Raw genomic sequence first — 20,985 nt, 5'->3', positions numbered from 1 at the left:
TATGCAAAAATCATTTGCCCTATTATAAATTTCTTTATTTTCATTCCTTTTCTTCCCATTACCATTTAAAAAAACATTCAGTATGAGACAACCACAACCTTAGGAAATCCAAAATGAAGTTTCCAAATAATTATGTAATTTCTTAAAGAAAAAAATATCCAAATAATCTGACTAGTTGTCCTAAAATTAAAATACAAAAACTTTTTTTGTAATTGGCAATTAGTCATATTATGTTGCTGCAGACCCATTAATTCTGCATTATTGAGAGCTTTGGACATGAAAGCTCAATTCAAGGTCAATTAGAATAACTCTATTTTTTCTGAAAGGTCCAATTTCCAAAAGGTCTTGCCACAGCATCTCCACCAGATTTAAGTCTGAGCTTTGACTAGGCAACTTCAAATCCTACATTTTGATTTTGTCTGAATGTTTTTGTGCCATTCAAACTAAGACTTTCTGATCAGCTTTGGACCATTGTGCATACCACTGATTTGCTTAAGCTAATGGTCACAAACTGATGGCTGGACATTCTCCCTCAAGATTTTCTGATTGAAAGTATCATCTGTTCTTTTTCATGGAAATGTAGATGTTTTTTGAGAAACTGAGTCAGGCCTTCCTGTTCTTCTTGGTCAGCAGTGGCTTTGGCCTTGGGAATCTCCCATAAAAGCCATTTTTTCAGTTTTTATCTTATCGTTAAATTATGCACACTGAGCTTGAGTCAGGCAAATAAGGCCTTCAGTGCTTTAGATGTAATTATGTGTTGTTTCGTGAGCTCCTGATCAGTCTTCAGAAAGTTCACTACTCTCTATGTTTTCTCCATTTGTTTATGGCGGTCCTTATTATGAAGAGTCAAAGCAATCTTTTCCAGATTGATAGATGTGAATGACGTTGTGTCTCATTTGATCTTGAATATCTTTAGGACACAGTTGAAATTCAGGTGTAGCAATTTATAGCAGAAATATTGTGCAGTTATTAGAAAAAGGCAAATCAGACTCACGATCTAAGGGATGTGCAACTGAGTCGGATCACTTTTTCAAAACTGTACATTTTTGTGCATGTTCAACAATGCAATTAAAAAATATCTTCATATTACAGGTCTTGCAGTAATTTGTTTCTATGTAATTTCCCCCTGGATGTGTGAGCAAGCGGCTCTTGAACCTTTGACAGGAAAACAAACTATTTGCAGCTGTAGGTTTGTATGAGTCATTTTCTATTTAAACTGACATTTTCAAGAAAACAGTATCTAAGTGTGAAAATGATCCAAAGATAGAACACAATTCTTATTGACGTCCTTTTTACACTTCAGTGATGACCTTTCAGAATGAATCAGTTCAATGATCAGAGATGACCAAATATGGTCAAGTGTTTCTCACCCTGCAGTCTAAAAACAAACAGTTCTTTCAATTCAAAAATATGGTTTATCTTTGTTTCTGATGGATTTTATCCAATTAACATTATACTGGAAAGTCAGGTTAGCTTCTGAGCTTCACTGTATAATATGAAATATCATACCATGTAATTGTTTCATGACTCGAAATATTTTAAGTCAGCTTTTGCTTTTTGGGAAGGGTAATGTTACGCTTTTCTATGCAAATATAATGAGAATTTAAGCAGTTTTGAAGTGGCAGTACATACAAATATATATCGATAAATACAAGATATGTATTTATCATCTGCCAAATGTTCTAAAAGAATCCATTAAGTATTTTCACATATTACTAAGGTGTTGCTGCAACTGTACAGAAAGCAAGTAAACACGTCTGAACAGAGAATTTGATTCAAAACATGCACACCCAAAAACTAACAAACAAACAAGACAAAAAAAACTTGAAAAATACAAATGTACAAATGGATATTCACAGAAGATCTCTGATCTGATGTCACCAGAGACACATGTACTTAGAGGTTTGTATTTTTTTGGGAGGATGGATTTGATCTTGATTAAATAACATTTCAAAACAAAATAATCTTACCAGGTCATATTCTAAATCTGACAAATTTAGATTGTAGCTACAGTTAGTTTGACTGGTTGAGAAAAGGTGAACTAGTAGCTTTAATCAGGTTTTCCAGGTTTCAATACTTGGTTTGTATGAATTGATATCATTTTCCCAAAAGAAGGCATATGCATTTTCACAGTGGTTTAGAGTAAGGAGGGGGCTTAGATAAGAATCAGCCACACACACAAAAGTAAATTATAGAGCAGTCTTGAGTAATGTTTTGATAATTATCACAGAAACAAAAAAAGGAGCTCGATCAGTGAGGGATCCTGGGAAAAAGCAACAACACACACAGGAGAAGAATGTGAGAAAAATCAGCAGAACAGAGCAACCATTGAAAGTGCAGTTTACTGCGGATGATTCACACTGGTATCACACTGCTTTCTCAGGGCCGGATTTGGTCTGAGATGAGGGGCCCCACCCTCATGTAACTGGGGATGGGCATGCTGGAAAGTGCCAAGGTTTGTTGTATCTTATAGGATATGACTTGGGTAGAACTGGGACAAAAGGAAGGAAAGAAAAGTGACAGGTCAGACAGGAAGCTGAAACAAGCCCTCACAGCCCTGAGAGAAAAACACAGATATCAAATAAGTAGACCACCCAAATGAATTAGCACAGCCTGCCGGATAAACAAACAAACCTTCAGTGGAGCAGTGAACCAAAAAGGAAGTTTATTCATATTTACTCCACTTACAGACTGGATTTCTCTCAGGAAAAAAATAAATATGGGTCAAACAAGAGTTAACCACAATCCCTGAGGAAGCAAGAACTCATGATTTGATTGTTAAAGATGGTCAAATTAATATCAGAACTGGGAACAAAACTGCTTTTCATTCAGTCACATGAATGTTACGTGGAAATGTTGTCTAAATTTCCACAATCTAGAACAGTCAGCTTTTGTTTCTTATCTTTTAGAAAGTTATGTCTTTTGTGCCAACAGACAAAACGAAAACATGGTAAAACATCACGTGGTTTTTGCTGCTTCTCTGAATCCATAACTGAACACAAATTCACAATTATAAATAGGATACAAACAAAATCTTATTTTGCATTCTCTATTTACATCTGGTTTGTGGACCTCCTGAAATATCTTGTTTCATGACCAGTTTATTTATTTATTTATTTATTTATTTATTAGCTTTTTCTTCAAGGATAATTTTCCTTCATTGCGTCAGTCAGGCGTTTTGATTTTACACCACAAGATGGCGACAAAATAACAAGGAATTTCAGGAATGTGACTGTATTAAACAACTAAATGCTATAACCAAGAAACTTTTGTGTTTCAAACTGACCCCGAAAACGAAAAAAATAATGAAATAAAATAAGATAAAAATTCTGAATAATCAAATAATTGAGAGGCCACTTTGACGACCGTATGAATGCTTCGTTTGTTAATGTGACTGTTTTTGTAATGCAACTAAAACATGTTGGTAATTGTGCTTACTTTTTCGCATCAAAATAATAAAAAATACTCGGAAAAAAAAATTAAAATGGCACAGTTCTTTTGGCTGACCTGGGAGGTCAGTTTAAGATGTTAATTTCCAGGATATTACATATCAAATGGGCGGAGAACTGAAGACGTTTCCTCTGTGCTTGGACGCTGACAATGACAGAGTCCGTCCAACAGAGCAACATGACACATTCTGGCTATTTTATATGGATTTTCATCTCCTCATGTGGTAAGCAAAATTCCTTTATTTGTTTCTTATATTCTTTTGTTTCTTTTATTATTTCTTTCTTCCCTTATTTTGTTCTTCCTTCCTTCCTTTTTTCTTCTTTCCTTTCTTTCTGTTTTTCATTCTTTCCTTTCTTCCACTATAAATCTGTAAAAACCATCTCTGATACTCATAGGTATAATTGCCAGTAATGTGAAGAATTTGCCTCATGTGATAAAGTACCAAACAGCGACACCTCAGAGGTTGCAGGGCATGCCTCTTCCAAACGATGTTGCTGCTGCACACAAGGTAACAAACTTTACATCCTACCCAACAAGTACCTTTTAAAAAGTTCACATCTTGAGCTAAACACACTGTTTCTTCACTTTGTGTGATTTTATCAAGAAATACCCAGATGTAGTTCAGTACTCTGTTAGTATTGCTGGGAAAAACCACACTCTGCACCTGGAGAAGAACAAGTAAGAATACTTTAAATATCTCTAAGTCTATTCTTGTTTATTTATTTGTTCTTCTTCTTCTTCTTCTTAAATTTATTACAATTAATATTTTTTATATTGTCACCTTTTCAGAGGTTTTTGTTGGGAAAAGCTTTGCTGTGACCTACAATTCTGATCAGGGTACCCAAGTTTCAACTACCTCCAACCATGAGGTATGTCCATTTATTGTTTGCTGTTGGCATTTTATTTGGTAAACTTGAATTATAGGACAAAGTACTTATTTTGGCTTGGCTTAATAAGCAGCAGAAAATTATGCAACACTTTACAGAGAGAGAGAGACAGAAAGAGTTTGACCTGGCGCTGAATTCTGTCACAGCTTGTCTCTGCTAAATGAAAGTGACAGGGGGGGAGATTTCACTGAGCAGCTGTGGCACATTGGTCAGTGTGTCCAATTGAAAGTGAAGAATGGACTCTCAGGACATCCTGCAACATGAAAATACTTAATTTTACATGTCTCCATATGAGATTAATTAATTAATTTGTTTGTTTATACATTTATGTTTTACCCACATTTTCTTATTTTATTATGGTCATTAAAACTATCTAACTAACTATAAGATGTTAATCTGGATAGTTAGAGAACAAAAGATCAAAATACTGTGGAAACCATCTCTGGAGATAATGAGGGATGTTATAGGATTAAAAAAACATGTATGTACAAGGAAATAAATGATCAGATTCCTCATGTTTCATGTACATGACTGCATTTCTGGTACATGATCTAACCTGACCTAAACTAAGAGGAAATGTTACAAAGAACTGTTTGTGGGCTTTTATGGTTGTTTTATATTTCAAATGGTCACTTTAATGTCTATTTATGTTTTTATTACTGAGTGGTTGTCGTGTGGCTACCCAATGAATGCTAAGTGTTTTTTGTGCATTACTTTAAACTGTTTTTCCCTTTTGTTTTATTTTTACTTGTGTTTTATGATCTTTTTTTGATATTTCATCCTGGTATTTGTGTCTATCATGTGGGTTTTATATTACAGCATCAGTAGCAGAGGCGTTATAGCTCCACAAGCTGCTCTGTAGTGCACCATTCAGCACTATGATTGGCTCTTTATCCATTGTGTAGCTTTTCATTATAATTTCAGTTTCTATTTATTTTTAATCAAAATTATCAGATATTTCTTGTGTCATGATTGTAATTCTTAAATATATCTCGCAAATATCTGCAACCACAGTGATGGAAAGATTGTGCCTTCATTTGTATTCCGTTTAAATAAATCACTCAAACTATTTATTCCTTCTTGTTTTCATTCAGAAGCCATTTGTTTGGGTTCAAAAGTGGTTACCTAGCAATCTATGAAACAAACACATTACCAGACAGAGCTAATTGTTTTACGCTCAGAGATGTGTATGGTTCTGGGAATGGATCGTTTACTTAGTGAGAAGGAAGAGCGGGATACGCTTACCTGGATAGATAAAATACCTTTCTCCAGGTCCAAAAAAAACGTCAGCAGGGACTTCAGTGATGGAGGTAGATCTTGTCTTGTGTCTGTAACTGCTAGCCGATTGTTTATTCAGTTTGTATGTGTCAGTTTGTGTTTTTATTGACTTGGGTACTCTGTGTATCTACATGCTGGACCCTCCTGCAGTGATGGTTGCGGAGATTGTTAAGCATTATTTCCCAAGGATTGTTGACATTCACAACTATATTACTTCCTGCAATACGCAGCAGAAACGCAGCAACTGGAAACTTCTCAACAAGTAAGACAGCTTTGTATTTTATTACATCTGATTCATGGGAATTATTTCTGGTATTTGTCTATCAGGGCCCCGATGAAGGTATGACTAAAATAAAATTTGTACTAGTAGTAGTAGTAATAATCTTGGATCATTATATTGTAAAAATACCCAATAATAGCGAGATTAAGTTTATTAGTAATGACCTCAAGATTAGTATTAAAAACTGATGTTTCCATGTTTATGGTTCTATTCATGGTGACAAGGTTCACAGAACAATTGGCCCTCAGCACCATAGATTACCCATCATTTATTCTTGTTATGTTGAAACATTTATGGTGTGTTTGATGCTGAAAAGCAAAATCTTCCCATACTAACCAAAGCACACAGTTATAGTGTCCCATTAGCTTTTAGAATATCCAGCAGCTTCAGGCTTGTCATTGCAGGACAAAAAAGGTTTTTCCAAACAACTAGTAATTTAAAACAAAACAAAAAAACAAAACAAACAAAAACAAAACCAAGTCAACCACCTTTGTTTTTATTTATTTATTTATTTTTAAATCCTTTGCATTTTTCTCACTGTCCATAGTAGAAATGTTAAGTTGTCTCCTTGTTAAGGAGACAACTTAACATTTGTTAAGTTTGTTAAGGCATTTGTTTCAGCCACTGGCTAAAACAAATGGGGCTTTGTCATGTATATGAAGCCGGAATTTATTGATCATAGATTAAATTGTTCATTGCCACTCTGATCAAATCCAAAACATTACTCATGAATATAATTTTAAAAATGTTTTATAAGAGCTGATAGAAATGTCTTCAAAAGTGAAAAAACAAGTTTTACCTCCATCTATCCATCCATTTTCTTACACCCTTTTACCTGGTGGGGTCGGGAGATGCTGGTGCCAATCTCCAGATAACGTTCAGTGCAAGAGGCGGGGTTCACGCTGGACAGGTCGCCAGTCTGTCGCAGACAAGTTTTACTTATTTTTACAAATTATAAAAAAGACAGAAAGACTGGTCTTCAGGTAGTGGACTGGTTTTCTATGCAATGCAAATGTTAAGCTAAATATTTTTTCTGGGCCTTTTCATCAAGTCATCAGAAAACACCAACATGCACTCCCTCACCCACATCCTGGTAACTGGAGTTACACACAGCCAAGAACAAATTTATGAGCCCCTACTGTAAACATAGCTGTCCATGTGGGCTCATTAGTAAATTGCATGCCGTTTGCATTCGACTTATTTTTTCTGTAGTAGAAACATATGTTTCTCTGTATGGTCAGGAGGGTGTTTTCCAAGCTGGACTTTTATGTCTCAGAGGACATGGTGGAGAAGATTGTTTCAAGCACTCCTTGTGTGATACTGCCAGTGCTGTTTTTCCTCAAGGAGAAGATAGAGAATAAACTGGCGCAAGCAACAAGGACACAGGTTTGTATTTGCACAAAAAAACTTTAAGTCACATTTTGTCAAAAACTTTAATGTGGAAGCGAACATAAATTTTTGTGGTCTATTTTTTTTTTTTATCTCCTTCCTACGTAGCATTACTCTCGGAATCAGGAGAATCTGTTTTCAGGTACTATATTAATTCTTCTATTGCATCATTAATGTGGTTTTCAAGGTAGCAATTCATCACAAGACAGTGATGAGGAAAAATTACAAAACTATCATAAGGTTGATGACAAAAATTTAATTACACAAGCTAATGTGCTGATTTCAAGCAAAGTGTGATGACTCTGCTGACTTCCTGAATGCCATATATGCAGGATTTAAAACTTTAATGGGGTATGTTGTGGAAAATGTTAGATGACAATGCCCAAAATGTTTCTAATTTTGTCTTTTTGGTCTGAAAAGTGTAATTTTAGACTTTCTAATGTGGTGCTATACTCAGCTTGACTCAACGTTTATTTATAGAGCTCTTGTAAAAGCAATGGAAGTTGACCAAATGGCTGAACAAGTCAATAAATGCAAACTTTACAACTGCAAACAAAGCTATGGTCGTTGCAAGCAGTGTTTACTCTTTACAAATGATGTGGATAAATGAATTTGAAAATAAGCAAATTTACTTTTAAAAATATATCAAGTAAAGAATAATATTATTTGGAGTCCAACTCAGGCTTAAAATCTTTTTACAGGTGTTAAACTAACAAGACATTTTTTAAATATAAATATTCAGAATAATATATATTTTATCTGTTCCTTTTGCTAAAATTGTTAGAATGTTATTTTATAAACTCAAGTGGAAATAAAATATGTAAAAAAGACCATATTATGACCCACTGGGTCATAAAAAGGAAAACTTCCAGTATAAAAACTAAACACACTGTGGATTTCTATTGTCTATATTTTACATGACAATTCAAATAAAACCACTCAGCTTAATATTCTGATAAAACAATCAGGTCCCCACTAGTCTGTTGTCACTAGTGATCACATACCACCCTGTGAAATAAAGTAAGAAAAAGTTTTGCAACGAAAAATCATTTCCTAGAAAAAAATCTGGGAATAATGAAAAATATGGAAAGAAAAGGGACCCAGGATTAAAAAATAACAGATATGAAAACAAATAATCAAGATTAAGAAAAATATAAATTTTAAGAGGTTTTTATGTTGAGCTGACCAATCAGTACAATCCGTTTTTCAAATGGCCTTTCTGTGTTTCTACAAACTCTTTACCAACTTCCATCACTGCTGTTTCTAGCTCTACCGTGATTTTTAAATCTATTGTCTTGCCAATCCTGAGATCACTGTTCGTCCTGACAGCCCCCCTCATATAGCAGCTGCCTCCTTTGAAGACACCAGACCAAAGTCTGATTAGAAAACGCCACAACATGATGGTGTGAATTGGGGCAAACCATGTGGGGCACACATGGTTTGCCCCAGTAAGCTCACTCTGTGAAGCTGACCTCAGACCACTGCCCCCTCCCTTTAATACTCTCTCGTTTTCCACTTTCATCTGCACCCATCCTCTATCAGCAAGGGGAGCTCGGGTCTCTTTATCAGCTCCTATCATCCAGATGGTCCTTATCAAGCAGTGAGAGCTCAGCACTGTTGACTGAAAGACAGATTTTCTCTCTCTGTCCTCTTATCTGACATTGTCTGTTTCCTTTTGTATTCCTCATTTATTTGCTAACCTCTTTACTTTCAGTTATTATGTTCACCAGATTTGTTAGATTGAATCTCTTAAGATTTTTTTGCTATTGTTGTGTGTTTATTTTGTTAGATGTAGAAATTCAACAGGCCGAAGCAGGAATTATGGCTCAACTGGCAGAGATGAAGATTACAGAGCCAACACAGTATGGGAAAACACTTTGAATTGAACCTAAAAGTTTTTGTTTTTAAAAAATCAGTTGCTCTACTTGTGATGACAATTAGAATAAAGCACCGTTTGACTAGCTCATTTTTATATCACAAAGGGAACCGCAGCAACAGATGTTTTTCCCAGAGATCAGCCGTTTAACTTTGCGGCAAGTCATGCTGGAAAAAGAACTTTTGGTCCAGGAACTTCAGGATAATATGAAGGTACACTCATACAAGTTCACTTCAATTCAAACTGCTGACTGGTGAAACATCTGCAAAAACATCCATCTCCCTTTATAATGCTCTGTGTGAGGGGAAGCTTGCTCATGTTGCTGCACAAGTGGGTGTGTGTGTGTGTGTGTGTGTGTGTGTGTGTGCGCGTGTGTGTGTGTGTGTGTGTGATGTGTCACACCCTGTGTCAGCATCAGTCCATGAGTCACCACCGGCTCAGCGGATATAAACCTTTTTTTTCTTTTGCCACATCTGTTTATAAAGGAAAAAAAACAAGCAGAATGATGACCTACATTTCCAATTTCTCCTTCTGGTTCATGCCTCTTTAGCTAAACTACCTCCACATTGACATTTTTTCTCTCTCTCTGTTTTCTTGTATTTAGATCCTTCAGGTGAAAGTGAACAAGTTGGAGGAGCTCGTTCAATTGAAGGACAAGCGCATTGAACATCTGACAAGTCTTCCAGAGGTGTACAAAACTAAACTATTGCTACCTGGTTAAAAAGGAACTCACAGTCACTAAATTTTATTTTTTCTGGAATATATACTAAAAATACTGAAGATGAGGGAGTATCAATACGTTAATTAATTTGTTTTAAAATGTAATTAATAAAGAACAACTGCATGACCATCCTTTGTTTTATTCTATATTATTTTAAACACCTTTGGCTCTAAATTTTGATAAACTATATTTTGAAAATATACAAGTTAATAGATATATGCAAAAATCATTTGCCCTATTATAAATTTCTTTATTTTCATTCCTTTTCTTCCCATTACCATTTAAAAAAACATTCAGTATGAGACAACCACAACCTTAGGAAATCCAAAATGAAGTTTCCAAATAATTATGTAATTTCTTAAAGAAAAAAATATCCAAATAATCTGACTAGTTGTCCTAAAATTAAAATACAAAAACTTTTTTTGTAATTGGCAATTAGTCATATTATGTTGCTGCAGACCCATTAATTCTGCATTATTGAGAGCTTTGGACATGAAAGCTCAATTCAAGGTCAATTAGAATAACTCTATTTTTTCTGAAAGGTCCAATTTCCAAAAGGTCTTGCCACAGCATCTCCACCAGATTTAAGTCTGAGCTTTGACTAGGCAACTTCAAATCCTACATTTTGATTTTGTCTGAATGTTTTTGTGCCATTCAAACTAAGACTTTCTGATCAGCTTTGGACCATTGTGCATACCACTGATTTGCTTAAGCTAATGGTCACAAACTGATGGCTGGACATTCTCCCTCAAGATTTTCTGAATGAAAGTATCATCTGTTCTTTTTCATGGAAATGTAGATGTTTTTTGAGAAACTGAGTCAGGCCTTCCTGTTCTTCTTGGTCAGCAGTGGCTTTGGCCTTGGGAATCTCCCATAAAAGCCATTTTTTCAGTTTTTATCTTATCGTTAAATTATGCACACTGAGCTTGAGTCAGGCAAATAAGGCCTTCAGTGCTTTAGATGTAATTATGTGTTGTTTCGTGAGCTCCTGATCAGTCTTCAGAAAGTTCACTACTCTCTATGTTTTCTCCATTTGTTTATGGCGGTCCTTATTATGAAGAGTCAAAGCAATCTTTTCCAGATTGATAGATGTGAATGACGTTGTGTCTCATTTGATCTTGAATATCTTTAGGACACAGTTGAAATTCAGGTGTAGCAATTTATAGCAGAAATATTGTGCAGTTATTAGAAAAAGGCAAATCAGACTCACGATCTAAGGGATGTGCAACTGAGTCGGATCACTTTTTCAAAACTGTACATTTTTGTGCATGTTCAACAATGCAATTAAAAAATATCTTCATATTACAGGTCTTGCAGTAATTTGTTTCTATGTAATTTCCCCCTGGATGTGTGAGCAAGCGGCTCTTGAACCTTTGACAGGAAAACAAACTATTTGCAGCTGTAGGTTTGTATGAGTCATTTTCTATTTAAACTGACATTTTCAAGAAAACAGTATCTAAGTGTGAAAATGATCCAAAGATAGAACACAATTCTTATTGACGTCCTTTTTACACTTCAGTGATGACCTTTCAGAATGAATCAGTTCAATGATCAGAGATGACCAAATATGGTCAAGTGTTTCTCACCCTGCAGTCTAAAAACAAACAGTTCTTTCAATTCAAAAATATGGTTTATCTTTGTTTCTGATGGATTTTATCCAATTAACATTATACTGGAAAGTCAGGTTAGCTTCTGAGCTTCACTGTATAATATGAAATATCATACCATGTAATTGTTTCATGACTCGAAATATTTTAAGTCAGCTTTTGCTTTTTGGGAAGGGTAATGTTACGCTTTTCTATGCAAATATAATGAGAATTTAAGCAGTTTTGAAGTGGCAGTACATACAAATATATATCGATAAATACAAGATATGTATTTATCATCTGCCAAATGTTCTAAAAGAATCCATTAAGTATTTTCACATATTACTAAGGTGTTGCTGCAACTGTACAGAAAGCAAGTAAACACGTCTGAACAGAGAATTTGATTCAAAACATGCACACCCAAAAACTAACAAACAAACAAGACAAAAAAAACTTGAAAAATACAAATGTACAAATGGATATTCACAGAAGATCTCTGATCTGATGTCACCAGAGACACATGTACTTAGAGGTTTGTATTTTTTTGGGAGGATGGATTTGATCTTGATTAAATAACATTTCAAAACAAAATAATCTTACCAGGTCATATTCTAAATCTGACAAATTTAGATTGTAGCTACAGTTAGTTTGACTGGTTGAGAAAAGGTGAACTAGTAGCTTTAATCAGGTTTTCCAGGTTTCAATACTTGGTTTGTATGAATTGATATCATTTTCCCAAAAGAAGGCATATGCATTTTCACAGTGGTTTAGAGTAAGGAGGGGGCTTAGATAAGAATCAGCCACACACACAAAAGTAAATTATAGAGCAGTCTTGAGTAATGTTTTGATAATTATCACAGAAACAAAAAAAGGAGCTCGATCAGTGAGGGATCCTGGGAAAAAGCAACAACACACACAGGAGAAGAATGTGAGAAAAATCAGCAGAACAGAGCAACCATTGAAAGTGCAGTTTACTGCGGATGATTCACACTGGTATCACACTGCTTTCTCAGGGCCGGATTTGGTCTGAGATGAGGGGCCCCACCCTCATGTAACTGGGGATGGGCATGCTGGAAAGTGCCAAGGTTTGTTGTATCTTATAGGATATGACTTGGGTAGAACTGGGACAAAAGGAAGGAAAGAAAAGTGACAGGTCAGACAGGAAGCTGAAACAAGCCCTCACAGCCCTGAGAGAAAAACACAGATATCAAATAAGTAGACCACCCAAATGAATTAGCACAGCCTGCCGGATAAACAAACAAACCTTCAGTGGAGCAGTGAACCAAAAAGGAAGTTTATTCATATTTACTCCACTTACAGACTGGATTTCTCTCAGGAAAAAAATAAATATGGGTCAAACAAGAGTTAACCACAATCCCTGAGGAAGCAAGAACTCATGATTTGATTGTTAAAGATGGTCAAATTAATATCAGAACTGGGAACAAAACTGCTTTTCATTCAGTCACATGAATGTTACGTGGAAATGTTGTCTAAATTTCCACAATCTAGAACAGTCAGCTTTTGTTTCTTATCTTTTAGAAAGTTATGTCTTTTGTGCCAACAGACAAAACGAAAACATGGTAAAACATCACGTGGTTTTTGCTGCTTCTCTGAATCCATAACTGAACACAAATTCACAATTATAAATAGGATACAAACAAAATCTTATTTTGCATTCTCTATTTACATCTGGTTTGTGGACCTCCTGAAATATCTTGTTTCATGACCAGTTTATTTATTTATTTATTTATTTATTTATTAGCTTTTTCTTCAAGGATAATTTTCCTTCATTGCGTCAGTCAGGCGTTTTGATTTTACACCACAAGATGGCGACAAAATAACAAGGAATTTCAGGAATGTGACTGTATTAAACAACTAAATGCTATAACCAAGAAACTTTTGTGTTTCAAACTGACCCCGAAAACGAAAAAAATAATGAAATAAAATAAGATAAAAATTCTGAATAATCAAATAATTGAGAGGCCACTTTGACGACCGTATGAATGCTTCGTTTGTTAATGTGACTGTTTTTGTAATGCAACTAAAACATGTTGGTAATTGTGCTTACTTTTTCGCATCAAAATAATAAAAAATACTCGGAAAAAAAAATTAAAATGGCACAGTTCTTTTGGCTGACCTGGGAGGTCAGTTTAAGATGTTAATTTCCAGGATATTACATATCAAATGGGCGGAGAACTGAAGACGTTTCCTCTGTGCTTGGACGCTGACAATGACAGAGTCCGTCCAACAGAGCAACATGACACATTCTGGCTATTTTATATGGATTTTCATCTCCTCATGTGGTAAGCAAAATTCCTTTATTTGTTTCTTATATTCTTTTGTTTCTTTTATTATTTCTTTCTTCCCTTATTTTGTTCTTCCTTCCTTCCTTTTTTCTTCTTTCCTTTCTTTCTGTTTTTCATTCTTTCCTTTCTTCCACTATAAATCTGTAAAAAAACAACCTCTGATACTCATAGGTATAATTGCCAGTAATGTGAAGAATTTGCCTCATGTGATAAAGTACCAAACAGCGACACCTCAGAGGTTGCAGGGCATGCCTCTTCCAAACGATGTTGCTGCTGCACACAAGGTAACAAACTTTACATCCTACCCAACAAGTACCTTTTAAAAAGTTCACATCTTGAGCTAAACACACTGTTTCTTCACTTTGTGTGATTTTATCAAGAAATACCCAGATGTAGTTCAGTACTCTGTTAGTATTGCTGGGAAAAACCACACTCTGCACCTGGAGAAGAACAAGTAAGAATACTTTAAATATCTCTAAGTCTATTCTTGTTTATTTATTTGTTCTTCTTCTTCTTCTTCTTAAATTTATTACAATTAATATTTTTTATATTGTCACCTTTTCAGAGGTTTTTGTTGGGAAAAGCTTTGCTGTGACCTACAATTCTGATCAGGGTACCCAAGTTTCAACTACCTCCAACCATGAGGTATGTCCATTTATTGTTTGCTGTTGGCATTTTATTTGGTAAACTTGAATTATAGGACAAAGTACTTATTTTGGCTTGGCTTAATAAGCAGCAGAAAATTATGCAACACTTTACAGAGAGAGAGAGACAGAAAGAGTTTGACCTGGCGCTGAATTCTGTCACAGCTTGTCTCTGCTAAATGAAAGTGACAGGGGGGGAGATTTCACTGAGCAGCTGTGGCACATTGGTCAGTGTGTCCAATTGAAAGTGAAGAATGGACTCTCAGGACATCCTGCAACATGAAAATACTTAATTTTACATGTCTCCATATGAGATTAATTAATTAATTTGTTTGTTTATACATTTATGTTTTACCCACATTTTCTTATTTTATTATGGTCATTAAAACTATCTAACTAACTATAAGATGTTAATCTGGATAGTTAGAGAACAAAAGATCAAAATACTGTTGAAACCATCTCTGGAGATAATGAGGGATGTTATAGGATTAAAAAAACATGTATGTACAAGGAAATAAATGATCAGATTCCTCATGTTTCATGTACATGACTGCATTTCTGGTACATGATCTAACCTGACCTAAACTAAGAGGAAATGTTACAAAGAACTGTTTGTGGGCTTTTATGGTTGTTTTATATTTCAAATGGTCACTTTAATGTCTATTTATGTTTTTATTACTGAGTGGTTGTCGTGTGGCTACCCAATGAATGCTAAGTGTTTTTTGTGCATTACTTTAAACTGTTTTCCCTTTTGTTTTATTTTTACTTGTGTTTTATGATCTTTTTTTGATATTTCATCCTGGTATTTGTGTCTATCATGTGGATTTTATATTACAGCATCAGTAGCAGAGGCGTTATAGCTCCACAAGCTGCTCTGTAGTGCACCATTCAGCACTATGATTGGCTCTTTATCCATTGTGTAGCTTTTCATTATAATTTCAGGTTCTTTTTATTTTTTTTAATCAAAATTAACAGATGTATCTTGCGTCATGATTGTAATTCTTAAATATATCTCGCAAATATCTGCAACCACAGTGATGGAAAGATTGTGCCTTCATTTGTATTCCGTTTAAATAAATCACTCAAACTATTTATTCCTTCGTGTTTTCATTCAGAAGCCATTTGTTTGGGTTCAAAAGTGGTTACCTAGCAATCTATGAAACAAACACATTACCAGACAGAGCTAATTGTTTTACGCTCAGAGATGTGTATGGTTCTGGGAATGGATCGTTTACTTAGTGAGAAGGAAGAGCGGGATACGCTTACCTGGATAGATAAAATACCTTTCTCCAGGCCAAAAAAAAACGTCAGCAGGGACTTCAGTGATGGAGGTAGATCTTGTCTTGTGTCTGTAACTGCTAGCCGATTGTTTATTCAGTTTGTATGTGTCAGTTTGTGTTTTTATTGACTTGGGTACTCTGTGTATCTACATGCTGGACCCTCCTGCAGTGATGGTTGCGGAGATTGTTAAGCATTATTTCCCAAGGATTGTTGACATTCACAACTATATTACTTCCTGCAAGACGCAGCAGAAACGCAACAACTGGAAACTTCTCAACAAGTAAGACGATCCGCAGCTTTGTATTTTATTACATCTGATTCATGGGAATTATTTCTGGTATTTGTCTATCAGGGCCCCGATGAAGGTATGACTAAAATAAAATTTGTACTAGTAGTAGTAGTAATAATCTTGTATCATTATATTGTAAAAATACCCAATAATAGCAAGTTTTAGTTTATTAATATTGACCTCAAGATTAGTATTAAAAACTGATGTTTCCATGTTTATGGTTCTATTCATGGTGACAAAGTTCACAGAACAATTGGCCCTCAGCACCATAGATTACCCATCATTTATTCTTGTTATGTTGAAACATATGTGGTGTGTTTGATGCTGAAAAGCAAAATCTTCCCATACTAACCAAAGCACACAGTTATAGTGTCCCATTAGCTTTTAGAATATCCAGCAGCTTCAGGCTTGTCATTGCAGGACAAAAAAGATTTTTCCAAACAACTAGTAATTTAAAAAAGAAAAACACAGCCTGGGGACCAGTGGATAAAACAAATGGGGCTTTGTCATTTATATGAAGCCGGAATTTATTGTCATGTTCCGTGTTTTTCTGTGTGTTTATTTTGAGTTTCCTGTGTCTCTGAGTCTCCGTGTTGTCCTGTCTTCCCCTTGATTGCTCCCAGGTGTTTCTCGTTGCCCAATTACCTCCTGTGTATTTAGTCTCACCTGTGTCTCTGTGTGTTGTCGGGTCCTTGTCTATGTGTCCTGTCCATGCCTGTTGCTACCAGTGCTGCGCCCTAGCATTCCGCTCAACTGCGCTGCCAGCTTTTGTGGACTTTGGATATTGTTTGAGCCTATTTTCACCATTAAATCACCATAATCATCTCATCCTGGGTCTGCTGCGTCTGCTTCGCTGCCCTTCACCACACCAGTTCATGACATTTATTGATCATAGATTAAATTGTTCATTGCTCCACTTTAGGCATGAATATAAAATTTTAAATATGTTTTATAAGAACTGATAGAAATGTCTTCAAAAGTGAAAAAGCGGCAGTCTGTCGCAGACAAGTTTCACCTATTTTTACAAATTATAAAAAAGACAGAAAGACTGGTCTTCAGGTAGTGGACTGGTTTTCTATGCAATGCAAATATTAAGATACATTTTTTTTCTGGGCCTTTTCATCAAGTCATCAGAAAACACCAACATGCACTCCCTCACCCACATCCTGGTAACTGGAGTTACACACAGCCAAGAACAAATTTATGAGCCCCTACTGTAAACATAGCTGTCCATGTGGGCTCATTAGTAAATTGCATGCCGTTTGCTTTCGACTTATTTTTCTGTAGTAGAAACATATGTTTCTCTGTATGGTCAGGAAGGTGTTTTCCAAGCTGGACTTTTATGTCTCAGAGGACATGGTGGAGAAGATTGTTTCAAGCACTCCTGGTGTGATACTGCAAGTGCTGTTTTCCCTCAAGGAGAAGTTAGAGAAGAAACTGACATTTTCAGGTACTATCTTAAATCTTCTATTGCATCATTAATGTGGTTTTCAAGGTAGCAATTCATCACAAGACAGAGATGAAGAAAAATTACAAAACTATCATAAGGTTGATGACAAAAATGTAATTACACATGCTAATGTGCTGATTTCAAGTAAAGTGTGATGACTCTGCTGACTTCCTGCCATATATGCAGGATTTAAAACTTTAATGGGGTATGTTGTGGAAAATGTTAGATGACAATGCCCAAAATGTTTCTATTTTTGTCTTTTTGGTCTGAAAAGTGTAATTTTAGACTTTCTAATGTGGTGCTATACTCAGCTTGACTCAAAGTTTATTTATAGAGCTGTTGTAAAAGCAATGGAAGTTGACCAAATGGCTGAACAAGTCAATAAATGCAAACTTTACAACTGTAAACAAAGCTATGGTCGTTAAAAGGAGTGTTTACTCTTCACAAATGATGTGGATAAATGAAGTAGAAAAAAAATACTTTTAAAAATATATCAAGTAGAGAATAATATTATTTGGAGTCCAACTCAGGCTTGTTTTACAAACTTGTTTTACAGGTTTTAAACTAACAAGACATTTTTAAAATATAAATATTCAGAATAATATATATCTTATCTGCTCCTTTTAAACATCAGTAACATATACTTCATTGTATGTTTTCAGGATCTAAAGATGTAAAAGCATGGTATACTCTCTCCAGATCTTTGAGAGAGAGATAACCTGAGTCTGAGTTGGTAAAAGCTTGACATAATGACAGAGGCCACCTACTTATCAAATTTAAAACCCCCATCAAAAGTCACGCCGGGGGGTTTGACATCTGAGAAGAGAAAATGATAAACGGTACCTGAGAGAGAATGTAGCTGGACCTGAACAAAATAAAACATTTTTGCTTTTACTTTGACTTAGGAGGTGCCTGCTCAACATTTGTTTGGACATTGTCAGAATAAATTGCTAAAATTGTTAGAATGTTATTTTATAAACTCAAGTGGAAATAAAATATGTAAAAAAGACCATATTATGACCCACTGGGTCATTAAAAGGAAAACTTCCAGTATAAAAACTAAACACACTGTGGATTTCTAGTGTCTATATTTTACATGACAATTCAAATAAAACCACTCAGCTTAATATTCTGATAAAACAATCAGGTCCCCACTAGTCTGTTGTCACTAGTGATCACATACCACCCTGTGAAATAAAGTAAGAAAAAGTTTTGAAACAAGAAAACATTTCCTAGAAAAAAATCTGGGATTAATGAAAAATATGGAAAGAAAAGGGAAACATGATTTAAAAATAACAGATATGAAAACAAATAATCAAGATTAAGAAAAATATAAATTTTAAGAGGTTTTTATGTTGAGCTGACCAATCAGTACAATCCGTTTTTCAAATGGCCTTTCTGTGTTTCTACAAACTCTTTACCAACTTCCATCACTGCTGTTTCTAGCTCTACCGTGATTTTTAAATCTATTGTCTTGCCAATCCTGAGATCACTGTTCGTCCTGACAGCCCCCCTCATATAGCAGCTGCCTCCTTTGAAGACACCAGACCAAAGTCTGATTAGAAAACGCCACAACATGATGGTGTGAATTGGGGCAAACCATGTGGGGCACACACGGTTTGCCCCAGTAAGCTCACTCTGTGAAGCTGACCTCAGACCACTGCCCCCTCCCTTTAATACTCTCTCGTTTATCACTTTCATCTGCACCCATCCTCTATCAGCAAGGGGAGCTCGGGTCTCTTTATCAGCTCCTATCATCCAGATGGTCCTTATCAAGCAGTGAGAGCTCAGCACTGTTGACTGAAAGACAGATTTTCTCTCTCTGTCCTCTTATCTGACATTGTCTGTTTCCTTTTGTATTCCTCATTTATTTGCTAACCTCTTTACTTTCAGTTATTATGTTCACCAGATTTGTTAGATTGAATCTCTTAAGATTTCTTTGCTTTTGTTGTGTGCTTATTTTTTGTTAGATGTAGAAATTCAACAGGCCGAGGCAGAAATTGTGGCTCAACTGGAAAAGATGAAGATTACAGAGCCAACAGTGTATGGGAAAACTGTTACTTTGAATTGAACCTAGAAGTTTTTTGTTTTTAAAAAAATCTGTTGCTCTATTTGTGATGATGATTAGAATAAACCAACATTTGACTTGTTCATTTTTCTATCACAAAGGGAACCGCATCAAGTGATATATTTCACAGAGATGAGCCTTTCAGCAACCCGGCAAGTCATACTGGAAAAAGAACTTCAGATTGAGGAACTTCAGGATATTCTGAGGGTACACTCCTGAAAGCTCATTTCAATTCAAACTTCTGACTGGTGAAACATCTGCAAAAACATCCATCTTCCTTTATAATGCTCTGTGTGAGGGGAAGCTTGCTCATGTTGCTGCACAAGTGTGTGGAGGCGGGCATGTGTGTGTGATGTGTCACACCCTGTGTCAGCAGCAGTCTGAGTCGCCACCGGCTCAGCGGATTTAAACCTTTTTGTTGATCTTTTTCCACGTCTGTTTAAAATGAACATAGAAAGCAGAATGGTGACCTACATTTCCAATTTCGCCTTCTAGTTCATTTTTCCTTAGGTAACCTACCTCCAGACTGACATTTTTTCTCTCTCTCTCTGTTTTCATGTACTTAGAACCTCTGGGTGAAAATGAGCAAGTTGGAGGAGCTCATTCAATTGAAGGACAAGCGCATTGAACATCTGACAAGTCTTTCAGAGATGTATTAAACTAAAATAATGCTTGCCAGTCCGTGAGTCACCTCCGGCTATTTTTTTTTTTTCTTTTGCCACATCGGTATTTGTTTTAAGATGTAATTATTAAAGAACAACTACCATACATGTCCATCCTTCCTTTTATTCTATATTCTAAACATATTTGGATATAAAACATTGTACACCAAGATGCAAGTTTTTGATAACATTTCATCTTTTAAGCTTTTATGTGACTTCCATACACGTGACCATATATTTATATGTGGTCACTTGTGTATGTTAGTCGTATGTGACTATTTCTGTCTACAATGTGGGGTTGTGAGGACCACTGGTCCTTGTGGCGACATTTTCTTGGTCCCCATGAGGGGAAATGGTTTGTGACTAGGGTTTATGAGTCTGTGATGGTTAGGTTGAGGGTTAAGGTAAGTGTTAGGCTGTAGAAAATGAATGGAAGTCAATGTATCGTCCCCACAATGAAAACACAACTATGTGTGTGTGAAGTTAAATCAAAGGATGATTCAATGCAGCATTTAAGGATGCATATGCAACCAGATCACTGCAGGCTTTTTACATTTTTCTCTAAATCAGTTTTCTATATCTGTTTTTCAGATAAGTTGTGCAAAAGTAAGCAAAAGTCCTAAAATAATTATTCTGGTGTCATTTGTTACATTACATAAACATCCCATTTTATACTTCGCAATTGTCTGCAACCACGGTGATGGAAAGATTGTGCCTTCATTTGTATTCCATTTAAATAAAACACCCAAACTATTTATTTTTTCCTGTTTTCATTCAGAAGCAATTTGTTTTGGTTCAGAAGTGGTTACCTAGAAACC

At 35.5% G+C, this 20,985-nt stretch overlaps 2 protein-coding genes across 4 annotated transcripts; both read left to right on the top strand.

The window, feature by feature from the left end:
• The first annotated feature begins 1,710 nt into the window (after positions 1 to 1,710).
• On the top strand, positions 1,711 to 10,010 carry LOC111606550 (sperm flagellar protein 1-like). Of its 2 annotated transcripts, none has more exons than XM_023327363.1 (11): positions 1,711 to 3,673; positions 3,846 to 3,958; positions 4,055 to 4,128; positions 4,240 to 4,319; positions 4,484 to 5,647; positions 5,766 to 5,877; positions 7,137 to 7,281; positions 7,393 to 7,426; positions 9,074 to 9,146; positions 9,267 to 9,372; positions 9,765 to 10,010. In XM_023327363.1, exons 5-11 carry the CDS (start codon positions 5,473 to 5,475, stop codon positions 9,879 to 9,881), a joined length of 762 nt encoding a protein of 253 aa, XP_023183131.1. In that variant the 5' UTR covers positions 1,711 to 3,673; positions 3,846 to 3,958; positions 4,055 to 4,128; positions 4,240 to 4,319; positions 4,484 to 5,472; the 3' UTR covers positions 9,882 to 10,010. The 2 variants fall into 2 exon arrangements, with proteins under 2 accessions (XP_023183131.1, XP_023183130.1); XM_023327362.1 differs by having other exon boundaries at positions 4,436 to 5,647.
• Positions 10,011 to 10,106: 96 nt separating this feature from the next.
• LOC111606555 (sperm flagellar protein 1-like) lies at positions 10,107 to 20,922 on the top strand. Of its 2 annotated transcripts, none has more exons than XM_023327371.1 (9): positions 10,107 to 13,770; positions 13,945 to 14,057; positions 14,154 to 14,227; positions 14,339 to 15,748; positions 15,867 to 15,978; positions 17,304 to 17,437; positions 19,408 to 19,480; positions 19,607 to 19,712; positions 20,072 to 20,922. In XM_023327371.1, exons 4-9 carry the CDS (start codon positions 15,574 to 15,576, stop codon positions 20,162 to 20,164), a joined length of 693 nt encoding a protein of 230 aa, XP_023183139.1. In that variant the 5' UTR covers positions 10,107 to 13,770; positions 13,945 to 14,057; positions 14,154 to 14,227; positions 14,339 to 15,573; the 3' UTR covers positions 20,165 to 20,922. The 2 variants fall into 2 exon arrangements, with proteins under 2 accessions (XP_023183139.1, XP_023183140.1); XM_023327372.1 differs by having other exon boundaries at positions 11,806 to 13,770; positions 14,339 to 14,418.
• Positions 20,923 to 20,985: the final 63 nt, after the last annotated feature.

Source organism: Xiphophorus maculatus, chromosome 22 (assembly GCF_002775205.1).
Source record: "Xiphophorus maculatus strain JP 163 A chromosome 22, X_maculatus-5.0-male, whole genome shotgun sequence".
In the NCBI taxonomy this organism is placed as follows: Eukaryota; Metazoa; Chordata; class Actinopteri; order Cyprinodontiformes; family Poeciliidae; genus Xiphophorus; species Xiphophorus maculatus.
Note: the sequence above shows the minus strand (reverse complement) of the source record. Positions and strands in the feature narration are given on the sequence as shown.